Raw genomic sequence first — 25,138 nt, forward strand, 5'->3', positions numbered from 1 at the left:
CTCTACATTCCTTTCTGACAAAGCACATGGCTCTACGGTTTGCAGCTGGGGTGCACTGTAAGCACATTTTGACATTTAAAAAATCCAAAGATATGCGGTGGTACTTTCTCACTTTTCTTCTGCTTTGACTATACATTTAAAGTCCTTTGTTTGTTTTCCAGTTTGCAAAAACACCAAGCAACCAAAGTTCTTCACAAGAATGGTCTCTCATAATATGACCTGGATGAAGTACCCAAGCCAGAGCCGAGATTCATTCACAAGTTTTGAAGACATCATATTCTCACAACATGTAATATCAAGATTTATGCACTGCTATATTACGCTCTTTGTACCAACTGGTCTACTAGCTGGGATTGTTATTTTAGGCATCCTCATCAAGAACCATATGCAGCGCACCAATGAGAAATTAGATATAATGCTTTTTGCTCACACCATCAGCAACATGTTAATGATTCTTTTATCGCTCACCATCATCACAAGGCCTGCCTACCTCAAAGTATCCTATTTTGAGTGTGGAACGCTGTCATTTTTTTTCAATTTGAATTACTTCAGCTCTCAGTACCTTCTTGTCCTCATGGTGCTTAGCTTTTCTCTTTATAGGCACCCACTCCAAAATGCTTTAATTAGTAAGGCACATCAAAACCCTATGGTATCTGTTGCATTTGCACTGATATGTGCCTTTTGTGCTGCACTAATAGTGGTGGCACTGCTGGGCATGGAGAATTACCACGAAGAAACAGACTGCCAATTAGATCCTTTATTTGCATGGCCTGAATACGAGATTATTAAATTTACCTTTGGCTTCTGCATTCCATCTTTGGCCAAGCTTCTCTGCTTTATTCTAATGTTTGTTAAAAAAGTTCAGCCGGAAATCCATCCCTCTAGAGACAATATACACCCATATTTGACTGTTTTGGTTATTACAATAACAATGTTTGTGTGTCGTCTATTTTACAACAGTATGATTCTCTCTAGGACCAGCTTGAAGATACAGAGGATAATAGGGACACCCCAAAATGAGCTGACAATGAATATTGCAGAGATCCTGCTGTTCAGCGAAAGCTGTGTTAGTTTAGTTATCATTCTTTGCCTTCATAAACCATGCAGAATCGGCTTACTGAATGTTATAACTAATCTCACAAAAGTTTGCAGGAGGAGACATGCTAGTAACAGTCCTCTTGAAATACCAGAGGCTCGTGCTGAAGTCTCATCTGGGCCCGCTGAAAATGGATCACACTGACCTTTGCCTTCCAAAATATTAGCATTGAAGAAAAAAGCTACAAATCTGCCAACATACAGAACCTGAAGGAATAAAAGATTTGCAAGCTTATTTATTCTTACAACCTGAGGAACAAATATTCTCCAGCTGGGGCTGAAAGCTACAATCAGGGTTACTTAATGTTCCTCCTGTGTTGCTATTGCACGTCGTTGTTGTGTGCTGATGTATGGATAGCAGAGTGAACAACAGGACATCAACATGGTCAAAGAGCTTTTATAAAAAGAAACTTTTCCAGGATCAACAAAGGGGTAATGAATATGGAAGACTGCATGGGAGAATGAAGGGAGATCTTGATAAAGAAGGGCATCACCTAGAAGTTAATGTATTATTCTACAAGTGACTCTTACAGCAACAAAATTAACTAAGTTATCATACACCATAATCCTTCAGTCCGTACATTTTTATCCCCCTCCCAACATACATTCATATGGGATACAAGTCACTTGCAGAGGGGACCCTTTTTCTCTGTTCACCAATCCTGGACCAATAAACACCACCCATGGAATTGTCTAGCCAAAGAAGTCCAGCTTTCAGAATCCAGCCTGCTTGAATGTGGGCGCTTCTAAAAGGCTTTCCAGTGTACAGAACGGAACAGCACTGCACGGAACAACAGGCAAACTAGTTATACTGAATTATAGACATTGAGGCTCTGAGATTAGAAGTTGTACCCATCTTCAAAAGGGGGGGGGAGAAGATTGAGGTAACTACCAATCCGTCAGCTTTTTGATACCAGGAAAGATCCTAGAACATATAATTAAATGGTCAGTCTGTGAGTACTTAGAAAAGGATGCTGTGATTGCGAAGACCCAGTATGGGTGTCTCAAAAACAAGTCATGCCAGACTCATTTCTTTTTTTGATAAAGTTACAAGCTTGGTGGATTGGTGAATGCTGTGGATGTGGTGTATCTTGATTTCAATAAGGCTTTTGACAAAGTCCCCTGTGATATTCTTGAAGAAGCTGGTAAAATGTTGGTTGGACAAGGTTACTGTTAGGTGGATTTGTAGCTGGTTTACCAACAAAACCCAAAGAGTGCTCATTAATGGTTCCTCATCATCCTGGAACAAAGGGACAAAGTGGGGTGCCACATGGGATGGTTCTGTCTTGGGTCTGTTGTTCAACATTTTTATAAATGACTTGGATAAAGGAAATGAGGGGATGCTCATCAAATTTGCAGATGACACCAAACTGGGAGGGGTAGCTAATGCCACAGAAAACAGAATCAGAATTCAAAAGAACCTTAATAGATTGGAGAACGGGGCCCAAGCTAACAAAATTAATTTCAGTAGGGACAAATGTAATGTTCTACACTTAGACAGGAATAATCAGCTGCAAGAATATAAGATGGGATATGCCTGAAAGATCTAGGGGTCTTGTTGGACCACAAGCTTAATGTGAGACAACAGTGTGATGCAGCAGCAGAAAAAGCTAATGCTATTCTAGGCTGCATCAACACAAGTACAGTGTTCAGATCAAGAGAAAATCACTACTGTATTCTGCCTTAGTCAGACCAACCTGGACTACTGTGTCCAATTCTTAGCACCACAAGGAGGATGTTGACAGGCCGGAATGTGCGCACAGGAGGGCAACCAAGATGATCAAGGGACTGGAAACTAAGCCTTATGAGGAAAGGTTGAAGGAGCTGGGTATGTTTAGCCCAGAAAAGAGGAGACTAGAGGATTTTCAAATATCTAAAGGGTTGCCACATGGAGCTTGTTTTCTCCTGCTCCGAGGGTGGGACCCAAACCAATGGATTCAAGTTACAAGACAGGAAATTCCGACTAAACATTAGGAAAAACTTTCTGATGGTAACAGACTTTGTCAGAAGGTGGCAGACACGCCCTCATTGGAGGCTGGATGGCCATATGTCATGGTCACTTTAGTTAAGATTCCTGCATTGCAGGGGGCTGGACTAGAATCGGGCCCATTCCAATTATACAATTATATCATTCTGTAAGTTCCCTTAATAAACAAGGGGTTGCAAAAGGGCATTGCTATTTGCTGGAAGTGTGCAGTATATTCAAGACAGCTGTGAAGTGGAAATGGAAAAGTCATATTTCAGGGTGGGATGGGAGATGAATACAGGTTCTATAAACTAGAACAGCTGTTCTGGGCTTGAGGTAAATTAATTATTTCGGGTGCAGGAAGTGTTAAATACATTTGAGCACCCCTTTGCCAAAAGATCTAATTGATGTAACAATGACCAACAACATGAAAGATTTAACATGAGAATGGTGCTATTGGGGATAATGTGGTATAGTAAGATGAAATGTGTCCATGTGATCATGGTGAATCATGCTTCTTTAAATGTTTTGGAGAAAAATAAATCATGTCAAAAGACATAGCAAGAAAAAAATGCAAGGAGGACAGTAGTTCTTTCATTAAGATGGGTAATAAATAACGGTCTAGGAGTTTCTTAACAGTAAATGAGATGAATGTAAGGCAAGGCATGAAAGATCTAACAGGGTGTTGGAGCCTTTTTCTTTTCATGCATAGAGAGCGTTATCTGCTGGTTCAAGGCTTACCTTGAAGCAGGGGTAGGCAACATGCTGCCCATCAATGCTGTGAATTCCAGCTCCCATAAACCCCAACCACCCTGGCTGATGGTCAGGAATTATGTGTCTTAGGGCAGGAACCTTTCTCTCCCATATGCTACTCTGTAAAGTGTCATCTATAGTTATGGCACCATGTACAACATAATAATCATTATTAATAATGATACTTTGATTTCTCATCAAGAAGACTGGCTTATTCCAAATACAGTACTATTGCTTTGGACTGTTTTTTAGTAATGACAAAGGGTATCTTTGTTTCACCAACTTCCTACAACAAAATCACACATCAACTACTGCCACAGGTTGGACTTTGAGATGTAGTAAACATATGTGCCAGGAAAGAACTCAGGGGATTCTATGTCTGAGATAGCTCGCAAGAAAATATTGTAACATTGTGAGCTTATACATTGCAATAGTTGTTGGGAAAATGTTAGAAGGGATTTTGTAGTAAAAACACATCAGAGCCTTTCAACATCTATGCCAGTCAATATTAGACCAACTAATATTAGGGGGCTGAGGCTAAGGTCTGCCCTGACTACAAGAGGACCTCCAAGTGTAACACTTTCCCTGAATTGGGAAACAATTAAGGATGTACTCAGGGTTGTTATTATGGGATGTATTAAGCATGATCCCCACCCCTAGTGATCCCAGCCATTGATTTAAAAAACTTTCCCCAATCCTTCATCTGCATAGCCCTGCCCTGTGTTCCATTTCTTGATCTCACTAGAGTGTGACAGAATGCTAGAAGCTATTTTTATGTATATATAGATTATGTTTATGATGATATGATCAACAAGAATCAACAACTGTTTGTCAGCTATCAAAATGTGAACCAAATTCAAATTTTCTCAATGCATATGGTTAATAAATGTTTCTAAAAATATTTCAGCAGTCTAAATGATCTTCCAATTATTATATAATTCATTTTTATAGCAAGCACAAGTAGGATATTAGAAGCATTTTAGTATATGGATGTTTGTTCCAGTCATGGGGAAAAGCTGTCTACTTCTATTCAGATACAGTAGTGTTTTTTTTCCTGCAGCAATTAAGGAAATGTTATTATAGTAAACCATAAGCCAAATGGAAAAGAACATCACCCATATCCGAACAAAGATGAGTGAGAATTATTAGAGTATACTGAAAGTATTCTAAGCCTGCATTAGCTCTTTACCCGGAGCCTGTGGAGATCTGATGTGCTTTTAATATCCCATTTTTCTGTAGTCTCTGCATTTTAAAAATATAAATGGAAAGCTATGGTTTAAATTTCAGTAGGCTTGAAGAGGAACTATGACTGATACTTGTGGCAGAATCAAGTACATTGTTGTGTTCTACACAAGATATGAAAGCTAGGGCTGCAATGTTTAGTCAATTCATTCAGATTAATTCATTTAAAAATTTAATCAGGAAATAGATTTCTAAAATTATCTTTTATATAACACCACAGAGACTGCAAGTTCCATCAGAAGTAGCATTTCTGCTTCCACCGCATACAGGAGGGAATTAATAGGCTAAGGTGCTGTGACCTGGGGGATGCATTTCCAATGTCTACAACCAAAGAAAGCATGCTTTTTTATTCCAAGTAATTATTCTTATTCATATGCAAATGAAATTTTAATCTACTGGAATGCATTTGATTAATCCAACAATATTAATTGTTTGATTAGCACTGCCCATAAAAGCATAAGAGCTCTAGTGCAGGCACAGGCAAACCCAGCTTGATGGGCGGGGTATAAGTCAGGCATAGGCAAACTCAGCCCTCCAGATGTTTGGGACTACCATTCCCATCATCCCTAGCAAACAGGACAAGTGGTCAGGGATGATGGGAATTGTAGTCCCAAACATCTGCAGGGCCAGAGTTTGCCTATGCCTGCTCTAGTGGATCAAATATAAAATACCATCTACTCCAGCATCTTGCTTCCCAGAGCAACCAACTAGCTGCCTCTAGGACAGGGGTGAGAACCTCAGGCCCAGGGACCAAAAGCCCTGTCAAGCCTCTTTGTTGGGATGTTTGAACATACCTAGGCCATGGTCCTGCTTTGCGCCCTCCGCAAGTGCCTTTGTCTGCATAAAACAGGAGTCACCAACTATTTTGGATACATGGGCAGATTTAAAATTTTTAGAGAGTGCTGTGGGCACCAGTCACAACATGGCTGCCATGGGGCCACAGTATACACAAAACTAGAGGTAGCACAGTCATGGTGAAGTTTTTTCTGTAATTGTGCTTCCATTCTATAAAAGGCTTAACTTGTTGAATGTCTGCCTGTCATACAACTGTTAAAGGCACAAGAACCCCGATTTAGCCAATTGCCAACTCTAAACTGAAGCCTATGCTACCATCCTGTACCTAGTTATCTAGGAATAAGCCCCATTAAACACAAAGAGACTTACTTCTGAGTGGACACGTATACCATTACACTGTAAACTAATAATTCATTGTGTAGTTAACCTGATCCTTAGCTTCTATTAAGTTGGAGACATTTCCGACTTCCGGAGGCGGCGCGAACGGCAATGGCGGTCCTCCTCGCGCTGTGAGGAGGAAGCTCCGCAGAAACGGGTCGTCCGCTACGGCGAAGCGGAGACCCTCATCGAAAAACCACAGGCAGCAAGAACCTGTGGCCGTGGGACTCGGCGGGCGCCAGAAGCGCCCCCCGAAACGGTGAAGGGACCTCGTAAGAGGTCGATCGCTATTCCTGTGGAGTGAAGCCGCATAGCTGCTGTCGGTGAGCGCTGACCTTTCTTCCTGGAAACATCTAATTTTGAAAAGCAACAACCCGTGAGTAATAAAAGACAGTAAGAATTGGAAAATAAATTGCTACAAATTCGGCCGAAAGCGGGAGACGTAAACAGGAAGTCCGTCTTCCGCTTCTGCTTAAGATCTAAAGCAAAAGACTTTGATGTCTGGAGCCTTTGAAGAGGCGTTAAAAACAACTAATCTATGCATCCATTGAAGCTGCTTTTATGCTAAATCAGGACTTAATCTTTTTCAAGTGATTTATTTCTTTTATGGACTGTGTTTTACCTCTTCTTCTGGAATTTACAACTTTATTGAGAAGCCCAGGTAGTGGATCTGCCTGATTAATAGAACTGTCAGAGTGCAGACTTTGATACTTTGTAACTTGGGTTTGCTACAATCTGAGTTTTTGTGGATTTGCTACACTGAAACATTCTTTCTGGCACTTGCTAGAGACATTGTAGTGCTTTTTAAACCAACTCTGCTAACCACAAGAATTGAAGGTTCTTTGGAAATTAATTTGGACTGTGGAAATTAACTGGATTTTAACAATTTGGCTTTTCCCCTCAAGACATATTTGAACTCCCTCTAGAGGTCTTTGGGTTTATAGCTGTATGTGACTTTACTTTCTATTTCCTTTCCTCCTATTTGACTGTTTATTCTCTGGGCTGCTGGATTCTCATGGGAACAACTTAGTTTGACCTTGACTTGTAGACAAAACTGGAATGAGTGGCACTGGGAGAACAAGAACGGCTAGGGCGAAAGCTAGACAAACAACTTTAAATTTAACTTCACAGCTGCGCAGATCATCTGTCCCTACTGTTTTGTCAGCAGAAGAAGAAGAAATTGAGCAACTACCGTTGGAAGATATGGCTGCAGGAGCATCTGGCTCAGTATTAGAGAAAATCTTTGAAAAATTGGAAGCTTTGGACAAGAAAGCGGATGAACAAACGGCTAAGATTGAACAAAATACAGCCAGTGTAAATAAATTAACTGAACAAGTTGCTTTGAATACTCAATCAATTGGAAAGTTATTTGAGACCACTGCAGAAAACTGCAAATTGGCTGAGGAAGCCAGCCAAAAAGTTGAAGAATTAGAACAAGAGGTAAAACCACTGCATAAACTGGTTGGTGAACAGCAGGCGTATTTGTCTATGATTGAATTGCGGAATCGGGAGAATAATTTGAGATTGAGATCAATACCAGAACTTGAACAAGGGAATTTAATTGAGTTCCTGACAAAAGAATTTTCCAAGTTTTGGCCTTTGGAGGAAGACAAGGACTTTAAAATTGTGACTGCTTTTAGACTTGGAAAATTAGCAAGGAAAGACAGGCCCAGAGACTGTTTGATTACTTTGAGATCTAAGGAGGAAAGAGATAAAATATTAGGCCTACATTACGGAAAGTCACTGGACATTTCGGACAAAAGAGTTGAAATTTACAAAGATATCCCAAAACAACTTTTGGACCTTAGATCCACCTATATTGAGTTAGTAAAATTGCTGCGGAGCAACTCAATTGTTTTTAGGTGGGAATTTCCCCAAGGATTATCCTTTACATTTAGAGGGAAGAAGGTCAAAATTAAAACAGCCGAGGATAAAGATAAATTTTTGAGCGTCTACGGAGAGGACCTTCAGAAAGGGATTGAGAGACCTTCAGGGTCTGGACCATTATCTGTACCTGCACCTTTGGGACCTGAAGACTCGGAGAAAAAGACACCACCACCAGAGGAATAACAGATTTGTTCAGGATGTCTCTGCAACTTCTGAGCTGGAATATTAATGGCTGTAATTCCCCGGAAAAGAGGAGAAGAATATTTCATATATTGAGAAAAGAACAATTGGACATTATTTGCTTGCAAGAAACACATGTGACTAGGCTCCATAGGAAAGTGTTAATAAATAAAAGATTAGGACAAGAATTTATCTCTTTGGGTCGAGTTAAGAAAAGAGGAGTGGTGATATATGCAAAGGAGAGCCTTTCACCAAAATTTTTATTTAAAGATGAGCAAGGAAGAATTCTGGCAATTGAGATACAAAATCAAGGAGAAAAGTTTTTGATATTAGGAATTTATGCACCAAACGAGGGGAAATTGGAATTTTATAAGAAGCTGCATGAGATAATGCTGGACTATCTGGACTATGATAACATCATTATGATGGGAGATATGAATGGGGTGGTGTCAACCAACATGGACAAGTCTCAAAGCCAAAATGTGACAAAAGACGGCAGACTACCTAAAACTTTTTTTGAACTGACTGACAATATGGACTTGATTGACATCTGGAGGACAAAGAACCCCCTGGGAAGAGAGGGAACATTCTTTTCTGAAGCCCAACTGACATGGACAAGAATCGACCAAATATGGATAACTAGAGGTCTGGCACCTAAGACGAGAAAGGTGGAAATCTGCCCAAAGACCTGCTCCGACCATAATGCTATAAAGATGGACATGAGACTAATCCCAACCGGCTCCTTTAGATGGAAAATGAATGACAATCTGTTCAGAGATCAGGAGATTACCAAAAAGGCCCAAAAAGTTCTGAAGGACTATTTCGAGATAAATTTGAACACCACGGTGGAAAAAAGAACTATCTGGGACGCAAGTAAGGCGGTTATGAGGGGGTTTCTGATACAACAGAATGCTGTAAAGAAAAGAGCACAAAATGAGAAAAAAGACAAGATTTTGGAGAAAATCAAAGAATGTGAGAAGAAGTTAAGATCAAAACCGAAGTCAAAGGAGATTTTGAAAGAAATTAAATTTTACCAAGCACAATACTCCAAATTGATAAATCAGGAGGTGGAGTGGAAAGTTAAGTTAATGAAACAAAGATCATTCGACTCGGCAAATAAATGTGGAAAACTGCTAGCATGGCAGTTGAAAAAGAGACAAAAATTAAACACAATCACCAACCTAGAGACTGAAGGAAGAAATATTCAGAACCCTGTGGAGATAAGGAAGTGTTTCCAGAGATACTTTAAACAACTATACACTCAAGGGCCGCAAAATGAGGCTGAGATAGAACAATTTTTGATAAAAAATGGACTACCAAGGTTGACGCAAGAAAATAGATCAATCCTGAACTGTAAAATAACACGACAAGAGATTGAAGTTGCCATTCAGAATATGCAACTGGGCAAGTCTCCAGGACCAGATGGGCTTACCTCCAAATATTATAAGATACTGAAAGATTATTTGATACACCCACTAATGGAGGTTTGCAATGAGATTATGGAGGGGAAGAAAGCACCGGAAACGTGGAAAGAAGCCTTCATCACATTGATACCTAAATCAGAATTGGAAAAGACACAACTTAAGAATTACCGCCCCATTTCCCTTCTAAATGTGGATTACAAAATTTTTGCAGACATTTTAGCAAACAGATTTAAAAAGGTTTTAAGTGAAGTGATTCATAAAGACCAGGCAGGCTTTCTCCCAGGAAGACATTTGTCTGCTAATACAAGGAACATTATTGACATTTTGGAACTTTTGCAAACAAATATTAATACTAGAGCAGTGTTAATATTTATAGACGCGGAGAAGGCCTTTGACAACATTTCTTGGAAGTTTATGAAGAAAAACTTGGAAGGGATGGGAGTGGGACGGGGATTTGAAAATGGAATAGATGCAATATACTCAGAACAAAAGGCTAAACTGATAGTTAACAATGTGGTGACAGAAGAGTTTAAAATTGAAAAAGGAACACGACAAGGTTGCCCTATTTCCCCACTGTTATTCATTTCGGTCCTGGAGGTGCTCTTGAATATGATTAGAGGGGACTGGTTGGTGGAAGGAATTCAGGTCGGAGCGAAACAGTACAAACTTAAGGCTTTCGCAGATGACGTAGTTTTGACCCTACAGGAGCCAGAATCTAGTACGAAAAGGGCATTACAATTAATTCAAGATTTTGGTTGGGTGGCGGGTTTTAAATTAAACAAGCAAAAAACTAAGGTATTGGAGAAAAACTTGACAGTTTCAGAGTCAGAAAGGTTTCAGAAGGAGACAGAGTTAAACGTGGTTAAAAAAGTAAAATATCTAGGGGTGAACATAACAACAAAAAATCTGAGTTTATTCAAGGATAATTATGAAAAGTGCTGGTCAGAAATTAAGAGAGACTTAGAAAGTTGGTCAAGACTGAAACTTTCCTTGTTGGGCCGAATTGCTGCTATAAAAATGAATGTATTGCCAAGGATGTTGTTTCTTTTTCAGACTTTACAGATTGTGGATAAAATGGAGTGTTTTGGGAGGTGGCAAAGAGATATCTCTAAATTTGTCTGGCAGGGCAAAAAGCCCAGAGTTAAGTTTAAAATATTAACTGATGCTAAAGAAAGAGGGGGGTTTGCCCTGCCAGACTTAAGGTTGTATTATGAATCAGCAGCTTTTTGCTGGCTGAAAGACTGGCTGCTTCTTGAAAACACTGATGTGTTAGACTTGGAAGGATTTAACAATGCTTTTGGATGGCATGCATATCTGTGGTATGACAAGGTTAAGATTCATAAGAACTTCAAGAACCATATTGTAAGGAAAGCAGTGTTTAATGTCTGGACAAAATATAAAGACTTATTAGAAAATAAGACCCCAAGGTGGCTATCACCTATGGAAGCTAAAGCTGTGAAAAGACCCAATATGGAGGTCAAATGGCCGAAATACTGGGAAATACTAGAAAGAGATGGAGACAATTGGAGATTGCAGAGTTTGGAGAAATTAAAAGATAAAGTGCGAGACTGGTTACATTACGCTCAGATCAAAGAGGCTTTTAAATTGGATAAAAAGTTAGGATTCCAGGTGGAAAAATCGAAACTGGAAACAGAATTGTTAGAACCTAAGACTAAGGTACTTTCAAGAATGTATAACTTGTTGCTGAGGTGGAATACACAGGATGAAACGGTTAAATCAGCTATGATAAAGTGGGCACAGGACATTGGGTATAATATCATGTTTGCTGACTGGGAAAAGTTATGGACCACCGGTATGAAGTTTACGGCATGTAATGCCTTGAAAGAAAACACTATGAAAATGTTATATAGGTGGTACATGACCCCACTCAAGCTAGCAAAAATATATCACCTGTCAGACAATAAGTGTTGGAAATGTAAGGAAACTGAAGGAACGTTCTTTCACCTCTGGTGGACTTGCCCCAAGGTTAAGGCCTTCTGGGAAATGATATATAATGAGCTGAAAAAGGTATTTAAGTATACCTTCCCTAAGAAACCAGAGGCCTTCCTTTTGGGCATTGTTGGCCAGAGGGTGTTAAAGAATGATCGAACATTTTTTATGTATGCAACAACAGCAGCAAGGATACTTGTCGCTAAATATTGGAAAACTCAAGATTTGCCCACGCTGGAAGAATGGCAGATGCAACAGATGGACTACATGGAGCTAGCAGAAATGACTGGCAGAATCCGAGACCTGGGAGAGGAAGCAGTGGAAGAGGATTGGAAGAAATTCAAGGACTACCTACAAAAACACTGTAAATTACACGAGTGTTAAGAAGGATGAGGGATTTGAAAATAATAGGGCACCATAAAGTTTGGTGAAAAGACTATGAGATTGAGTGAAGTTTATGAGAAAAATAAATTTTGAATAAATATTATGGTAAAATTAGATATTTAAGACCTAGATAAAAATATTCAAAGTTAGGGACAAAATATTGGAAATGTGTACAATAAGAATGGAAATAAGGTGATAAATTGCTGGTTAAAGTTTTATAAATTTGGAAAGTAGGAGCAAGAGACGTGAAGAAGTCCAAAAATGAAGAAAAGTTGGTCATTACATGATGCTAAATTTTATGTTTGTTTTTCTTTTCTGTTTGTTCTTTGCCTATGCTGTTTTTCTCTGTTTATTGTATTAAAAAAAAAACTCTTAATAATTTTTTTTTTTAAAAAAAGCTGGAGACATTTCCAAGCCTCTTCGAACAGTTTTCAAATTTTTCCTTTGGGGATTAGAGGGGATTCTTTAACATCTACCCACACTTAAGCAAGTAGTATTGGGGGGGGGAGTCTAAGCATTATCTGATCTCAAATGAATCCACCAAAGGAAAGATGCATCCTGATTTGGGGGTGGGGGGGGGGGAGGAAGAAGGGCAAACTACAGAGAATCCAAGGGATCTCATGGGACTGGAAAAGGTATGGGAAGGGGACTGGGGATCAGAGACCTGGGTATCAAAAGTGCTTAAAGAAGCCAGCAAGGAAGGAAGGAAGGAACGCATGGTCAACATCAGGGCCTGCTCCAGTAAATTAAACCCTTCCCCTATGGATCCAAAGGACGCCATCCCCCCTGTGGGAAGGCAGAAGAGAGTGAGGCAGGCAGGCAGGCAGGCAGGCAAACAGACAAAGGAAACGTCAGGACTTGCTCCAGTCAGACTGACCCCTCAACTCACAAGGCCAACTTTACATTTTTTATTATTTGTTTTAGTATTTTGAAATTTTAAGTCTTTTCTTGGGTGTCTTGGAATAAAACGACTTATGAACACAATAACGAAATAACTATTGCACACTCCAGCAACTAGTATTTAGCAGTATACTACCTCTGAACATGGAGGTTCCATATAGACGTCGTGACTAATAGCCATTTATCTTACTCACTGTGTGAAAGGAATAGCCCAAAGAACCCAATAAATGCATATACCGAGAAAATAAAATGAGCATTAGAACAGTGATATGTACAATACAAGCTAGAACTAAACTGCTCTGTGATGTGAGGTTTACCACTGACTGCCCCTGCCTCCATGGAGCTGTTCTCCCCACTCCAGCATCTGTTACATTCAGATGGAGGGAAATGTAAGTTTGCCGTTGCATGCACTTGTGACAGAAATCTGTAGATAGACCCAGCACACCTGTTAAACGCTCAGAAAGTATGAGCACTAAAGCTTGGGTATTCGAAAACAAGGGTCATTCTTTGAAAATGTGAGGAAACATATGCCAAATTGAACAGCGATAACTGTTACCTAGTCACAAATGGAACTCTGATAAATTGCTGCCGCTGACCTAATTTCACTCCATCTTACTACGTGGAGATACCAAATGCCAGCAAGTGGAATCTCAGCAACAGCAGAGATTCTGAGGTATGACAGGGGAGCCACCGATGCCCAAAGCAGTATGATTACTTAGTGTCTGTCTTGCTAGCTTCAACTATAAAATATTGACACGCAGTAAAATATAGAGCACAATACCACTGGATAATAATTGGATTCTTAACCTGAAAAGCATGCATACAGGTAGTTTTTAAAAACTGAGTTTAGAAAAGGTCACTCTTAGCATCAAGCATGAAAAAGGAATAATAAAGAGGTGCCATGTAGAGCAGGGGTAGCCAATGTTTGAAATTATAGCTCCCTTGATACTTGAGCCCTAGCCATACTGGGTGAGGTTACTGGAAGTTGGAGCTCACATATGGAGGGCACCATATTGGCTGTCCCTGATGCACTGGGACATGTTACAAAATACAGAATAATTTAGTAAATGTTAAATCTCACGTTTGGTTTCTGACCAAAAACCGGATTGTACATACGGTACATACATAGTTTAGAATAAAGGCTATCAACAGCCAGAAATAATGACCAAAATTGTGATTTCTGGGTTCTGCAGCAATGATTTTCAAACTGCGTCAAGCTCCTCTGAAATTCAGCCCCCCCCCCCCGATATTCTCTGTGTAATATGCAGCTGGTTAGAAATGTTAACGGAGGCAAAAGTGAGGCCCAGCAAGCCAAGATGGTGCACAGAGAACACGCCCCATAACATTCCTCAGAATCTTCTACAATGCACCAAGATTCCACTGCAGGCACACAGGGCTTATCTGGCAGAGAAGTGAACAAGGGAAAGGTTTGCTGAACAACCATGATTCCAGAGCAGCCTACCCCAACCTGGTGTCCTTCAGAAACTGGACCCTAATTCCCATCACCCCCAGCCAGCATGAATAATGCTCAGGGATAATGGGACTATATTCCACAATGTATGGTGGGTACCAGGCTAGGTAAAGCACTTCTGGGGCAGTGGAGAAATGCATTCAAGGTGAACTCCAGAAGTTTTTCACAACAGGATCAGATAATGGAAACTGCGCAGTGTATTAAAATCATGCTGTACCCAGATGTACAATGGTATTACTGAAGTACACTTAGGGTAGGTGTTGGTATGGAAACTTCATGAAGCAGAACTTTCAAGCATAGTTTCACAACCGTAAAAACTAGACAGATTTTTTGTTTTCTAAAATGAAAAAATTCTCAGAAAGCTGAACTTCTTATGAGTATACTGCGCTTTTTAAGCACTATTTTAATATAATATAGGTCATTTATGATACGCAGAAATCCCAATTTCCCCCTCTATCTTAAGTTTTCTAATTCAGCATGCCCAGCTGTGGCCAGGATCCAATAAGCTGCCATGGGCTTGGGAGGCATGCCAAGTGGAATTTTGAGCTTTTCCCCTTTAAACAGCATTTACCCACTCCAACCTGGTGTAATATCCCTAACTGCTTCAAAACATTCAAAAGCAGTTTGAATGAGGCATTGGGTGCTGCTGCTTAAGAAAGGAATGGGTATTTTATTCTTCCCCTCTCTCACACACACAAACACACACGGAGTAAAAAGTCTGCTGAGGACATGCACTATAGTCTTGTCCCTTCCACTGAGAAAACAGGATTTAACGTAGCTGTTCAAGACTTCTTTTCCCACAGTCAGCAGAGCAATTCTGGCAGCCGCCAGGTGGTGTTTGTGCAGTTATCAACAAGCTTCCTTCAGCAGCAGATGAAGCCCAAGCCTCCACCTGCTGCATCACGATTTAGAAGCAGCACCGACACATTGAATGTATGATACAGCTAAGTTTGTTGCAGGAAAATGATAGCAATGATGAACACCACAATGCAATACATCACAATGGGAATACCTCTTGAGTTGACCGAAACATGCAAGCGATTAAGAAGGGAAAACAGGACTCATGAAAGAGGGTAGGAATATCTCACTCTTGTTATTAATGCATGTGTTAAAGAATCAGTCTTCACTTTGAGTTTTAATGTTTTTCTTTTAATTGCATTCGCTATACGCTTGTACAGCCAAGGAATATCTCACTCTAGTTATTAAAGGATATGTTAAAGAATCATTCTTCACTTTTGAGTTCTGTTTTTTTTTTAATTGCATTTGCTATACGCTTGTACAGCCAAGCAGTGGTATATGCTGAAGGTGCTTCTTCTAGCTGAATCTGTGAAATGGTGCTCAGTGTACTGGCATCTGAGTTTATTTTTGTATTTGAAGTAGGATCCCAAAAGCAAAAGAGGGATGAAAATAGGCAAACATCCCACATCTCTCAAAATGTTGGGTTTTTTTTTAATTTACAGATTGAACTGGCAAAGAGAAATAAACCAGCAGAAACAGAGTTAATTTTAGCCTTTAAAATGATGTCAGCTCAACAAAAATTGTAGAAACTACAAGAATCTATAAAGCTTTGTTATAGTGGTAAGACTTGCAGGAAGACCTGGATTTGTTGCTATAAACCATTTAAGTATCTTAAACAATCTTTTTAAAATGCAGGTGTTTATTCAGTTCTAAATTAACTGTACCAATACAGTACTGCCTTCAATTCAATCTAGAATAATCTGAATAGCACTAATTTTTATAATTGGTGGTGGTGATAGTGATGTGATTAAACATAAATTAGCCAACCAGTGGTTAGGAGGAAACCAGCTCAAGACCAGTTAAAACCTATAAATACACATTAGTGTAAGGTAAAATGAATCCTAAAAACACATGATGGTAAGAACAATTTAAAATAATGAACACTGTTGAAATCGTTTAGATTTCTTGCAGAACCCAGAGCATTATCAGAATGCCACTGATGCACTACTATTTAAAATATAGTTTTCCCTTCAATATTTACATTGGCCTACTTTTTAGTGATGTATAAAAGTGATTTATTCTACCTTGCAGAAACAATAATTATAAAGACTGGCAAATTTAAAAATAGCTGAGTTATTCTTAAACCCTCTACTACTAAAATCAGTTTTTTTACAAGATTATGCATTTTTTTTTTTAAAAAAAGGAAATAATCTAAAAAGATGTTGTTACAAGCCTCATGGTAATTCAACAACACAGTATTTTATTTGGGACAAGTGAAAATAAATTTTCTTTCTGGAAATAAACATGACAAACCCCTTGAAACGACTTTATGCATGCCTTCATATAAAATAGTAAAAATTAAGACTAAGACCAGGCTAAGGCTGCAAACCAATGAACATTTACTTGGGAGTAAGTTCCACTGAATTCAACTCACTTCTGGGTAGGCATGTATTTGGTCTCCAACAGCAACCGGCTACTTCTGGATATTCAAAAGCCGAGCAAGAGGGAAATAAGTATCTCTCTGATGCATGTTCCCAGGATCTGGTACTCATGAGATATACAACCTCAAAACTTGGGCTTTTTATTTTAAACAATTATGGCTAATCACTATTAATAAATGTATCCTTCCAATTATTTTCTATAGACATCTAAGATGGTGACCATCACCACAGCTTGTGGTAACAAATTTGGTAAAAAGAAACACATATTAATGTCAATCAATTTAACCGGATGGAGAGAACTATTTGGGAAGGTATTCTGGTTACACTTTTCATGTTATAAAACTGTATCATGTTGCCACTGCCACCTTGACCCTCCACCTTCTATACTAAAAATAGCTTATCTTTAGTCTATTTTCATAGAGATTCTAAACCAGTTATTGTCTTCACCATCCCCTCAATAGCTTTTTTCAGATGAGGCAACCAGAGCTGCACACAGCATTCTACTACCAACTGCGCTGGAAGAGGTTAGGCTGATAGGTCTCAATAATCAAATGTATGTAATATTTCAATCTGGCTCAAAAATTAGGTCAGAGATATTTAGGCCAAACAGAGTTTACATCTTATTTACATGTGTTTCCACTTCCATATACTTAAAATGCTGTAAGAATCTTAGCTGCTCATGGCTTTTTGGCAACAAGGTTTACATAATCCAGTTCAAGATTTTAATCATCTGTGGTAATCTGCTTTATTTTTATTTCCTTATAATTTCACAAATCATTTAACAACATAGATAGAAAAGGTAACTGCTTAAGAGATAAATATTCTTTCCCCAAAGACTTCTGTTATACAATTGAAAAGCAATTAAAATGTGCAGACCTATAAGAGCCTCTCTTTTTTTTTTAAGCCTCTGTGAGAAAAACAGAGTAAGAATCAGAAGGGTCCCATACTTTTCCTCTAGCTATCAGTTTTGCAGCCAAAGCATGTGCTGTAGGGGTTATATGTTAGGATTTCTATAATTATCTATGAAAACAAAGAACATGATACAACAGAAAGTTGATCTTTTATTTCTTCCAAAACTGGCTTTAGTCCTGATTTTTATCCTTTTCTCATAAGAGCAATGCCAAAAAGATGTTTTGCTCATTGCCACCATATAGATCCTAAAATGATCCCCAAAACATTTACACTGAACATATACATTCATATATTTGTGGTTCATCTAACTAAATTCACAAAGACAGCATCATGGATATACATGAACAGATGTTAAGGCCATTCATGTTAATAAACAATGAACTCTTTCATTTTTACAGGAAGGAGATTAATTATTTTCCTTTTTATTAATTGCAGGTCAAACAAGATTCATTAGTTGCTAAACTGAAGTAAACAGAACTATTATGATTCAGCATCTTTCAAATTGTAAGCAAGATTACAATAGAAGAAATATGTATACACCTGAAATCATCATTACCATACAAAAGTTCCTGTGTTATAGAACATATCAATTGATTCTTGCTTACCACTTTTCTTAAGGTACTGTAGAAATTCTGCAAGTCTTGACCTAAACTGATTCTGCCTTTGCAAAATACAAAATATGACTTCTACAGATCTCTTTGGATTCACCAACAATTTAAGCACTTTGGTACTGAAGTTCTAAGCGATATACCCAAGAGAGGCGCATACCATGGAAATTTTCACAGCATCCACATCTCAAGTACTTTGTAACAGCACATATTTTGAACGAAATGGATCATATCTATGCAATGAAAACAAAACTGTCAGCCTCGCGGATAAATCAGAACACCAGCAATACATTATAGGTCTTTTCTTATCATGCCTTTACACAATATTCCTTTTTCCTATTGGCTTCGTGGGAAACATTCTTATTTTAGTGGTGAACATAAGTTTTCGTGAAAAGATGACTATTCCAGACTTATATTTCATAAACCTTGCAGTAGCAGATCTCATTTTGGTGGCTGACTCTCTCATCGAAGTTTTTAATCTCGACGAAAAGTATTACGATATCACAATAATTTGTACTTTTATGTCATTGTTCCTTCAAATCAACATGTATAGCAGCATATTCTTCCTAACATGGATGAGTTTTGACAGATACATAGCACTAGCAAAAGTAATGAAGTCCAACTTATTTCGCACCATGGAACATGCCAGATTAAGCTGTGGCCTCATCTGGTTGGCATCTATCTCGGCAGCACTAGTGCCCTTCACAGCTGTACATTTGCAACATGCTGGGGAGGTTTCCTTTTGCTTTGCAGATGTAGAAGAAATTCAGTGGCTAGAAATAACCTTAGGGTTTATCATCCCTTTTGCTATTATAGGCCTTTGTTATTCGTTAATTGTAAGAGTCTTGATAAGAGCCCACAAGCACAGAAGTTTGCGGATACGCAGACAGAAAGCTCTTCGTATGATTTTTGTTGTTGTCCTTGTCTTCTTCATCTGCTGGCTTCCTGAAAATGTCTTCATAAGTGTGCAACTTCTTCAAAAGACAGAGCAAACCTCATCAAGGGACCAGTCTTTCAGACATAACTATCCGTTAACCGGACACATTGTGAACCTTGCAGCCTTCTCAAACAGCTGTTTGAATCCTCTTATCTACAGCTTCCTAGGTGAAACTTTCAGAGAGAAACTGAAATTGTATATTGAACAGAAAACCAAAGTCTCTGTTTTAAACCGGTTTTGTCATGCTACCCTGAAATCTGTTATTCCTGATAGCAACGAGCAATCAGAAGTTTAATTTAGCCTGTATTTAAAGGTACCATAATGGAACTTGATCACAATGCTAATAGAAAAATCATATATTTTGTCCTATGCACAAAGATTTGTACTATTTTTATGATGATATGTAAAAGATTACACATTACTCAAATCTGCATTTCATTAAGGTTAGAAACTAATAAAAGGCTCATGGGGGGCCAGCTGTATTTGCATACTTGTGAACAATAAGGTAGCAGAAAACTGTCTAAGGAAGAACTTAACTATAATATACTTATCCAATAATGTTATTTTTCTGCCATATGTTAGATACCCTGAACAAAATAGTAAAACTGCAGTAAGAATAGGGAAATTCAATAGAACATATTGATACAGAGATGCAGTCACAGATATAGAGAATTGTTGATTTTCCTTCCAAGAATATCAGCTTGCAAACCTGGTGAAGAAAACAGCCACAGCATAGAAAGCTTGGTACTGTATATTAATAGACACATACTGTTGCACAAACTATTAAGAAAATAGAAATTCAATCTAGATTTACAATGGACCTCTCTTTCTGGGTTGTTGTTTTTTAATTATTACAGATAGCTATTAGGCTTTTATTACTTCCAAATCCCCTGAATCACCAAGAATCTTCCCCTTTAATAGTGGACTCAGGCAGTTGAATGCTTATCAGCTTATAAGTGGAACAGGGCCACCCAAAACTAAGGTAATGGTACATACTCAAAGGACTTCTCCAGTTATACAGAACTATATAAGTTTGCAGCAGGAAAGAACGGTATTTAAAAAAAACAATTGAAAATGGCTCAAAGGTTTGTGAACTTCCTTAACTCATGGAATGTGGATGACAGCTGTGCCTACAGAAATAAGAAATATTTTATTACTCATCCTGTTACCTGAAGATGACATTTCCATGACCACGTTTAACATGAAAGATAGGAGTTCCTGTGTATTCACTATGCTTTAGTTGTTGGGGCAAATGATGCATAACCCCCACTGTGCTAAATCCTATGGCTTTTTCCCTATGGGTAGATTTCACTTCCACCTCAGGAGACAAAGGAAAAGTTCTAAAAGAACCAGGACAGACTGTGGGTGAGCTGAGACACAAAATGTTAGTGTGCCAGTTGAGGGTGGGGGAAGGAAAATGGACTCCGGGAGAAAAGTGGGAAATTACTAGCTCAATGTAGCCTTTAGTAAGTATTCTGGAAGGGTATGTGCGCCATCAGTTTAAAGCAGAAAATATTTCTCTTCCTGCACTATATAGGAAATGTTTCCAAGAAAAGGAAAATGAACACATTTTCCAGTTCCACTCTTCAGAACACCTCCTGCATTATACAGCAATTAAATGCTTAAGATCACCCTGAGCTGTCTAGTGCTTTATAGGGTAGCAAAAAAAGGCCATGTGGGAAGGTGTTTTGTTTCACTTTTCTTCTCCTGAAACTCTCCCAGATGTCAAATACCACTACACATCTTTTGGTCCAAGCAACTTGGAGCCCTGAATGAGGACATTCTTCTTACAGGGTAGGGAAGTACACTGCTAGTGGGTATTGCAATATCCACTAACTTGAATCAACTTTTTTCCCAGAATATTTGGATCCTGGGCATGTTCAAGCAATATTCACTCTCAATACCTGTATTCACACTGCAATCAGGAGATTCAATGGGTAACTGGCCCCCCTCCCACTTCCCTTTCCATTCATAAAATAGAATTGGCTTTTATTTCACTTTCACCTTCCTTTAATTTTATTTACTGTACAATACCTTGAAAATAACAAATATTATTTGTAAGGTAAAGGGACCCCTGACCTTTAGGTCCAGTCGTAGCCGACTCTGGGGTTGCGGCGCTCATCTCGCTTTACTGGCCGAGGGAGCCAGTGTACAGCTTCCGGGTCATGTGGCCAGCATGACTAAGCCGCTTCTGGCAAACCAGAGCAGCACATGGAAACGGCATTTACCTTCCCACCGGAGTGGTACCTATTTATCTACTTGCACTTTGATGTGCTTTCGAACTGCTAGGTGGGCAGGAGCAGGGACTGAGCAACGGGAGCTCACTCCGTCGTAGGGATTCGAACCGCCGACCTTCTGATCAGCAAGTCCTAGGCTCTGTGGTTTAACCCAAAGCGCCACCCGTGCCATTGGTAATATAGAATATATCTCATGAATTGCAATTTACTGCAGATTCTCCCTAATTCTCTTAGTTAAAATCTTTCATCATGGTATCACGGAAAGATGGCACTGCCAATAAATAAGGCACTGTCAAATTTAGAAATTGCACTCTATATGCAAGGAGGGGAGGAGGTACACATGAACAAGGAGGGCTATCATCTAAACTGGCTCAGAGACTGGACAGTCAGAATCAGAGAGACCTTTTCCTATATGGATATTAACATCTATTTGTAAAGACAATTTGCATATTATGATGATTTCATCATTTCCTGCCAGGATGGAGAAAAGTTTGCTTCTTACTGGACTTGAATCACTCCCTTTTGACCACTCTACGGGAAAAAAAATTTGAGTTTAAGGGAAAAGTGGACCTTGGCTGACCCTTGACTGCCTCCTTTGGGCTTAGCTCCCTAGACTTCAACCTCTTCATGCTTGTCACTAACAAGCTGCAAGGTCTTGAGAGCTTTGGAAAGCAACATGGAGAAAGTATTGGAGAGCTACTTTGGAGTGTAGAAAAACAACATTCTTGTACATCCAGGTTTAGCATGCACTAGTTCCTTTTCAAGCAATGTTAAGATAATCACAGAGATGCTGCACTAAACTAGGTAATGTTCCTATTATTGGATGGGGTCTGTCTGTTCTGCTGATCATACCCTTGATTACAGGCTAGGCATGGAACTAAAATCTGATTGCATTTCAGAGCTTCAAAAGATTATCTTTCCCATGTGACTGACTTTCAATCCCTTCTAGGATATATACTCTATGAAGTGCTCTGTACCCTCCAGAACTGTGCTATATTATGACCTCCACACAGATCTCACAGAAGACATGCTCTGCCTGCTGCAGGACAGGAAGACTTAGATCTTGACTAGGGCTGCGGCACATAGCTAACAAAAAAGCAAAAAGTTTCACTACAAATTTCCAAGATGTAGTTTCATTATTTTTTTTTAAATCTAAATTTATAAAGCTTCCCATGGAGCCAGTAATTAAAGGAGACTAACATGTTGAGGTCCAGGAGCTGCATATCAGCAGCAGGTGTGGTCCCCCCAAAGTCTCACATGCAAACTGTATGTAAACTGGATGACTACTATGGGGTGTAGGGAGTGTTAGGAGAGGGTAATACCTCTGGTACAGAACACATTGTGCTCCTTCTGGAGTAGTTTCTCCACCTTTGGTCCCCATCCTGCAATCAGCTCTCACCTGTGGCTCCTAGATGCTGTCAGCATGCAACAGCAGTGACAACCTGGCAATGGCTTCGAATGGCCAGCTAAACCAGGTGAGGGTAGCTGATGGGTCTCAAACACTCCAGGACTTCCCCTGTATGTGAAGACAGGCTCTGGCGGATTGAGCAGATGAGACCAATACTGAGTCTAATGGCAAAGAAGGCGATTTCTACACATGCTGTAGAGGCAAGTGAGGGGCAGATGGGGCTTGTCAATCTCCCATCTGGGAGAAGGAAAACTCTGATCCTAAACCTCTGCTGCCTTGCAGGATATCTTTGGGGGGAGAAAAGGCTAAGGAGTAGACTCTACACAAAGTGGAATCCCTAAGACGGCTGGATGGCACATTGTACGCCACCTTCCAGCAACTCCCAGCAGCCTGGCTGGTGTCAAATGTATTGCTTTCCTTTCCTTTGGAGCACATCAGCAAGGCTGAGAGTGGGGTCTTGTTTTCTGGGCAGCCCTAAGAGCTTCATACACACAGCACAGGCTTATGCTACAGTGACATCACTTCAGTGCTGCTAATGCAGCAGTTAGTCTTCACCCCCAGAGGCATACTCCATTGTCTCTTGAGACAGACAAGTGCCAACAATCTGAATGAGGATCCCAAGTAAGACCACAGCAAACAATACTTTTTTAAAAAGTTTATGAAGCTTTTCGTTGTTCCCAATAAGACTTTAAACTAAGGGTGCACTAAAAGCTTAGTGAGAATTTAAAATCAATCAATAAATAAATATTTGTTGCCTAATTTACAGACCCTTTGTTATATTTTTGTGGGTACAAATGAATTTCTAAGTAGAAGATACATGTGTAAAAAATGCAAAGGCATAGGCTCAATCCCTCCCAGATCACCATTTCTGATATATTTTTACATGTACATATATGCATTATCTAATTTGCAGGTTCATACAATCAGTTCTGCAGCAGGGCTAGTAGACTAACTTGAACAAAGAAGACTCCCACCCAAATGTCTCTAGGAATTTTCTAGGAGTAAACCTGTAACATGCCATGAAATTTCCAGGTGGGCTCAGGTGAGCCACAATCCTTTAAGTCAATCCTTTGAGTTTCAGCACCCTAAAACTGCAATACATATGAGTAATAATAATGTTGCCTTACCTTGCAGGCATATTGAAAAGGTGTGAAGCATTAGAATGGTCTAAAATGATATATTATTATTACTATTATTTATTTTAGTTATAAATTGCTTCCTATGAAGCACCTCATAGTAATTTTACTTTACTACAATAAATAAAAAGTTAAAAGAATTTCAAATGAATTCAGAAATGAACTGGGATGGGGGGGGAGTCCACTTAGTAGGCTTATGGAAAGAAGAAAGTATTCAACAGGCACAGAAAATACATTAAAGACAGTGTCTGTTTGATATGAAACATGAAGGAGTTCCAAAAAGTAGGTGCTGTCACACTTAAAAGACTTGGTTGCAATATGGTTCAGAAAGGACCTCCTAATAATATGGTACCTGTAGGTTGCCCTCATCTAAATAATGCAGTGATATGATGTATATATAAGCAATGAAACAGTATCCTTGTCATGTCTCAAGCAAACTTTGAACACCAATGCCAGCACCTTGAACTTGGCTTGGGACCTAAGTGGCAACCAGTGCAATTATTTCAGCAAGGGCATAATATGATGCAGATCTGCTGCCCCAGAGAGCCACTGAGCAGTTGCATTTTGCCCTAGCTGCAGCTTCTGGGTCAATCTCCAGGACAGCTCCACAGGGAGTGCGTTGCAGTCTTTGAGACCTGCTGAAGACATTCTTATTTAGACAAGCCTACCCAAATGCTTAGAAATTTTGTAGAAGTTTCACTGCATTTTAGTCTATTTTATTGCAATTTTAACCTTCTGTATGTTTTAAATTACAGTTGTAAATTTTTTTAGTTACAACTTTTTAAATGAAAAATATAATAATGTGGAAGTTACCAATGCATGGACAACAGTGACCAGGCTATCCTGATCCAGAAATGGCAATAATAGCTGTCTTACCAGCTGAAGCTGCTATAAGGCACTTATAGCCACCGAGGTTACCTGGAGAGATGGATCCAAAAGCACCCTGAGACAATTGTACCTGCTCCTTCAGAGAGAATACAATCCCATCCAAAGTAGGCAATTGACCAATTATCTGGACCCAGGAAGCACTCACCAACGGTGCTGATTCAGATGTTACAGAGAAATAAAATTAGGGA

At 39.2% G+C, this 25,138-nt stretch overlaps 3 protein-coding genes across 9 annotated transcripts in view; 2 read left to right on the top strand and 1 right to left on the bottom strand.

The window, feature by feature from the left end:
- Positions 1-2,884, top strand: part of GPR146 (G protein-coupled receptor 146) — a 66,844-nt gene extending 63,960 nt beyond the window's left edge. For 4 of the 6 annotated variants that reach the window (XR_014151060.1, XR_014151061.1, XR_014151064.1 and 1 more), the window contains one exon: positions 162-2,884. The gene's annotated coding sequence lies outside the window, so the exon portion shown is untranslated. The remainder of the gene's footprint in view (positions 1-161) is intronic. The other 2 variants (XR_014151062.1, XR_014151063.1) reach the window with 2 other exon arrangements.
- CHLSN (cholesin) overlaps positions 1-25,138 on the bottom strand; it is a 150,000-nt gene that overhangs the window by 109,638 nt on the left and 15,224 nt on the right. The gene's annotated exons all lie outside the window — the stretch shown is intronic.
- On the top strand, positions 15,055-20,040 carry GPER1 (G protein-coupled estrogen receptor 1). Its single transcript, XM_081840381.1, has 2 exons — positions 15,055-15,498; positions 18,172-20,040. The coding sequence occupies exon 2, from the start codon at positions 18,506-18,508 to the stop codon at positions 19,574-19,576; it is 1,071 nt and encodes a 356-aa protein (XP_081696507.1). The 5' UTR covers positions 15,055-15,498; positions 18,172-18,505; the 3' UTR covers positions 19,577-20,040.

This window comes from Podarcis erhardii (genome assembly GCF_964252035.2).
Source record: "Podarcis erhardii genome assembly, chromosome: 14".
Lineage (NCBI taxonomy): Eukaryota > Metazoa > Chordata > Lepidosauria > Squamata > Lacertidae > Podarcis > Podarcis erhardii.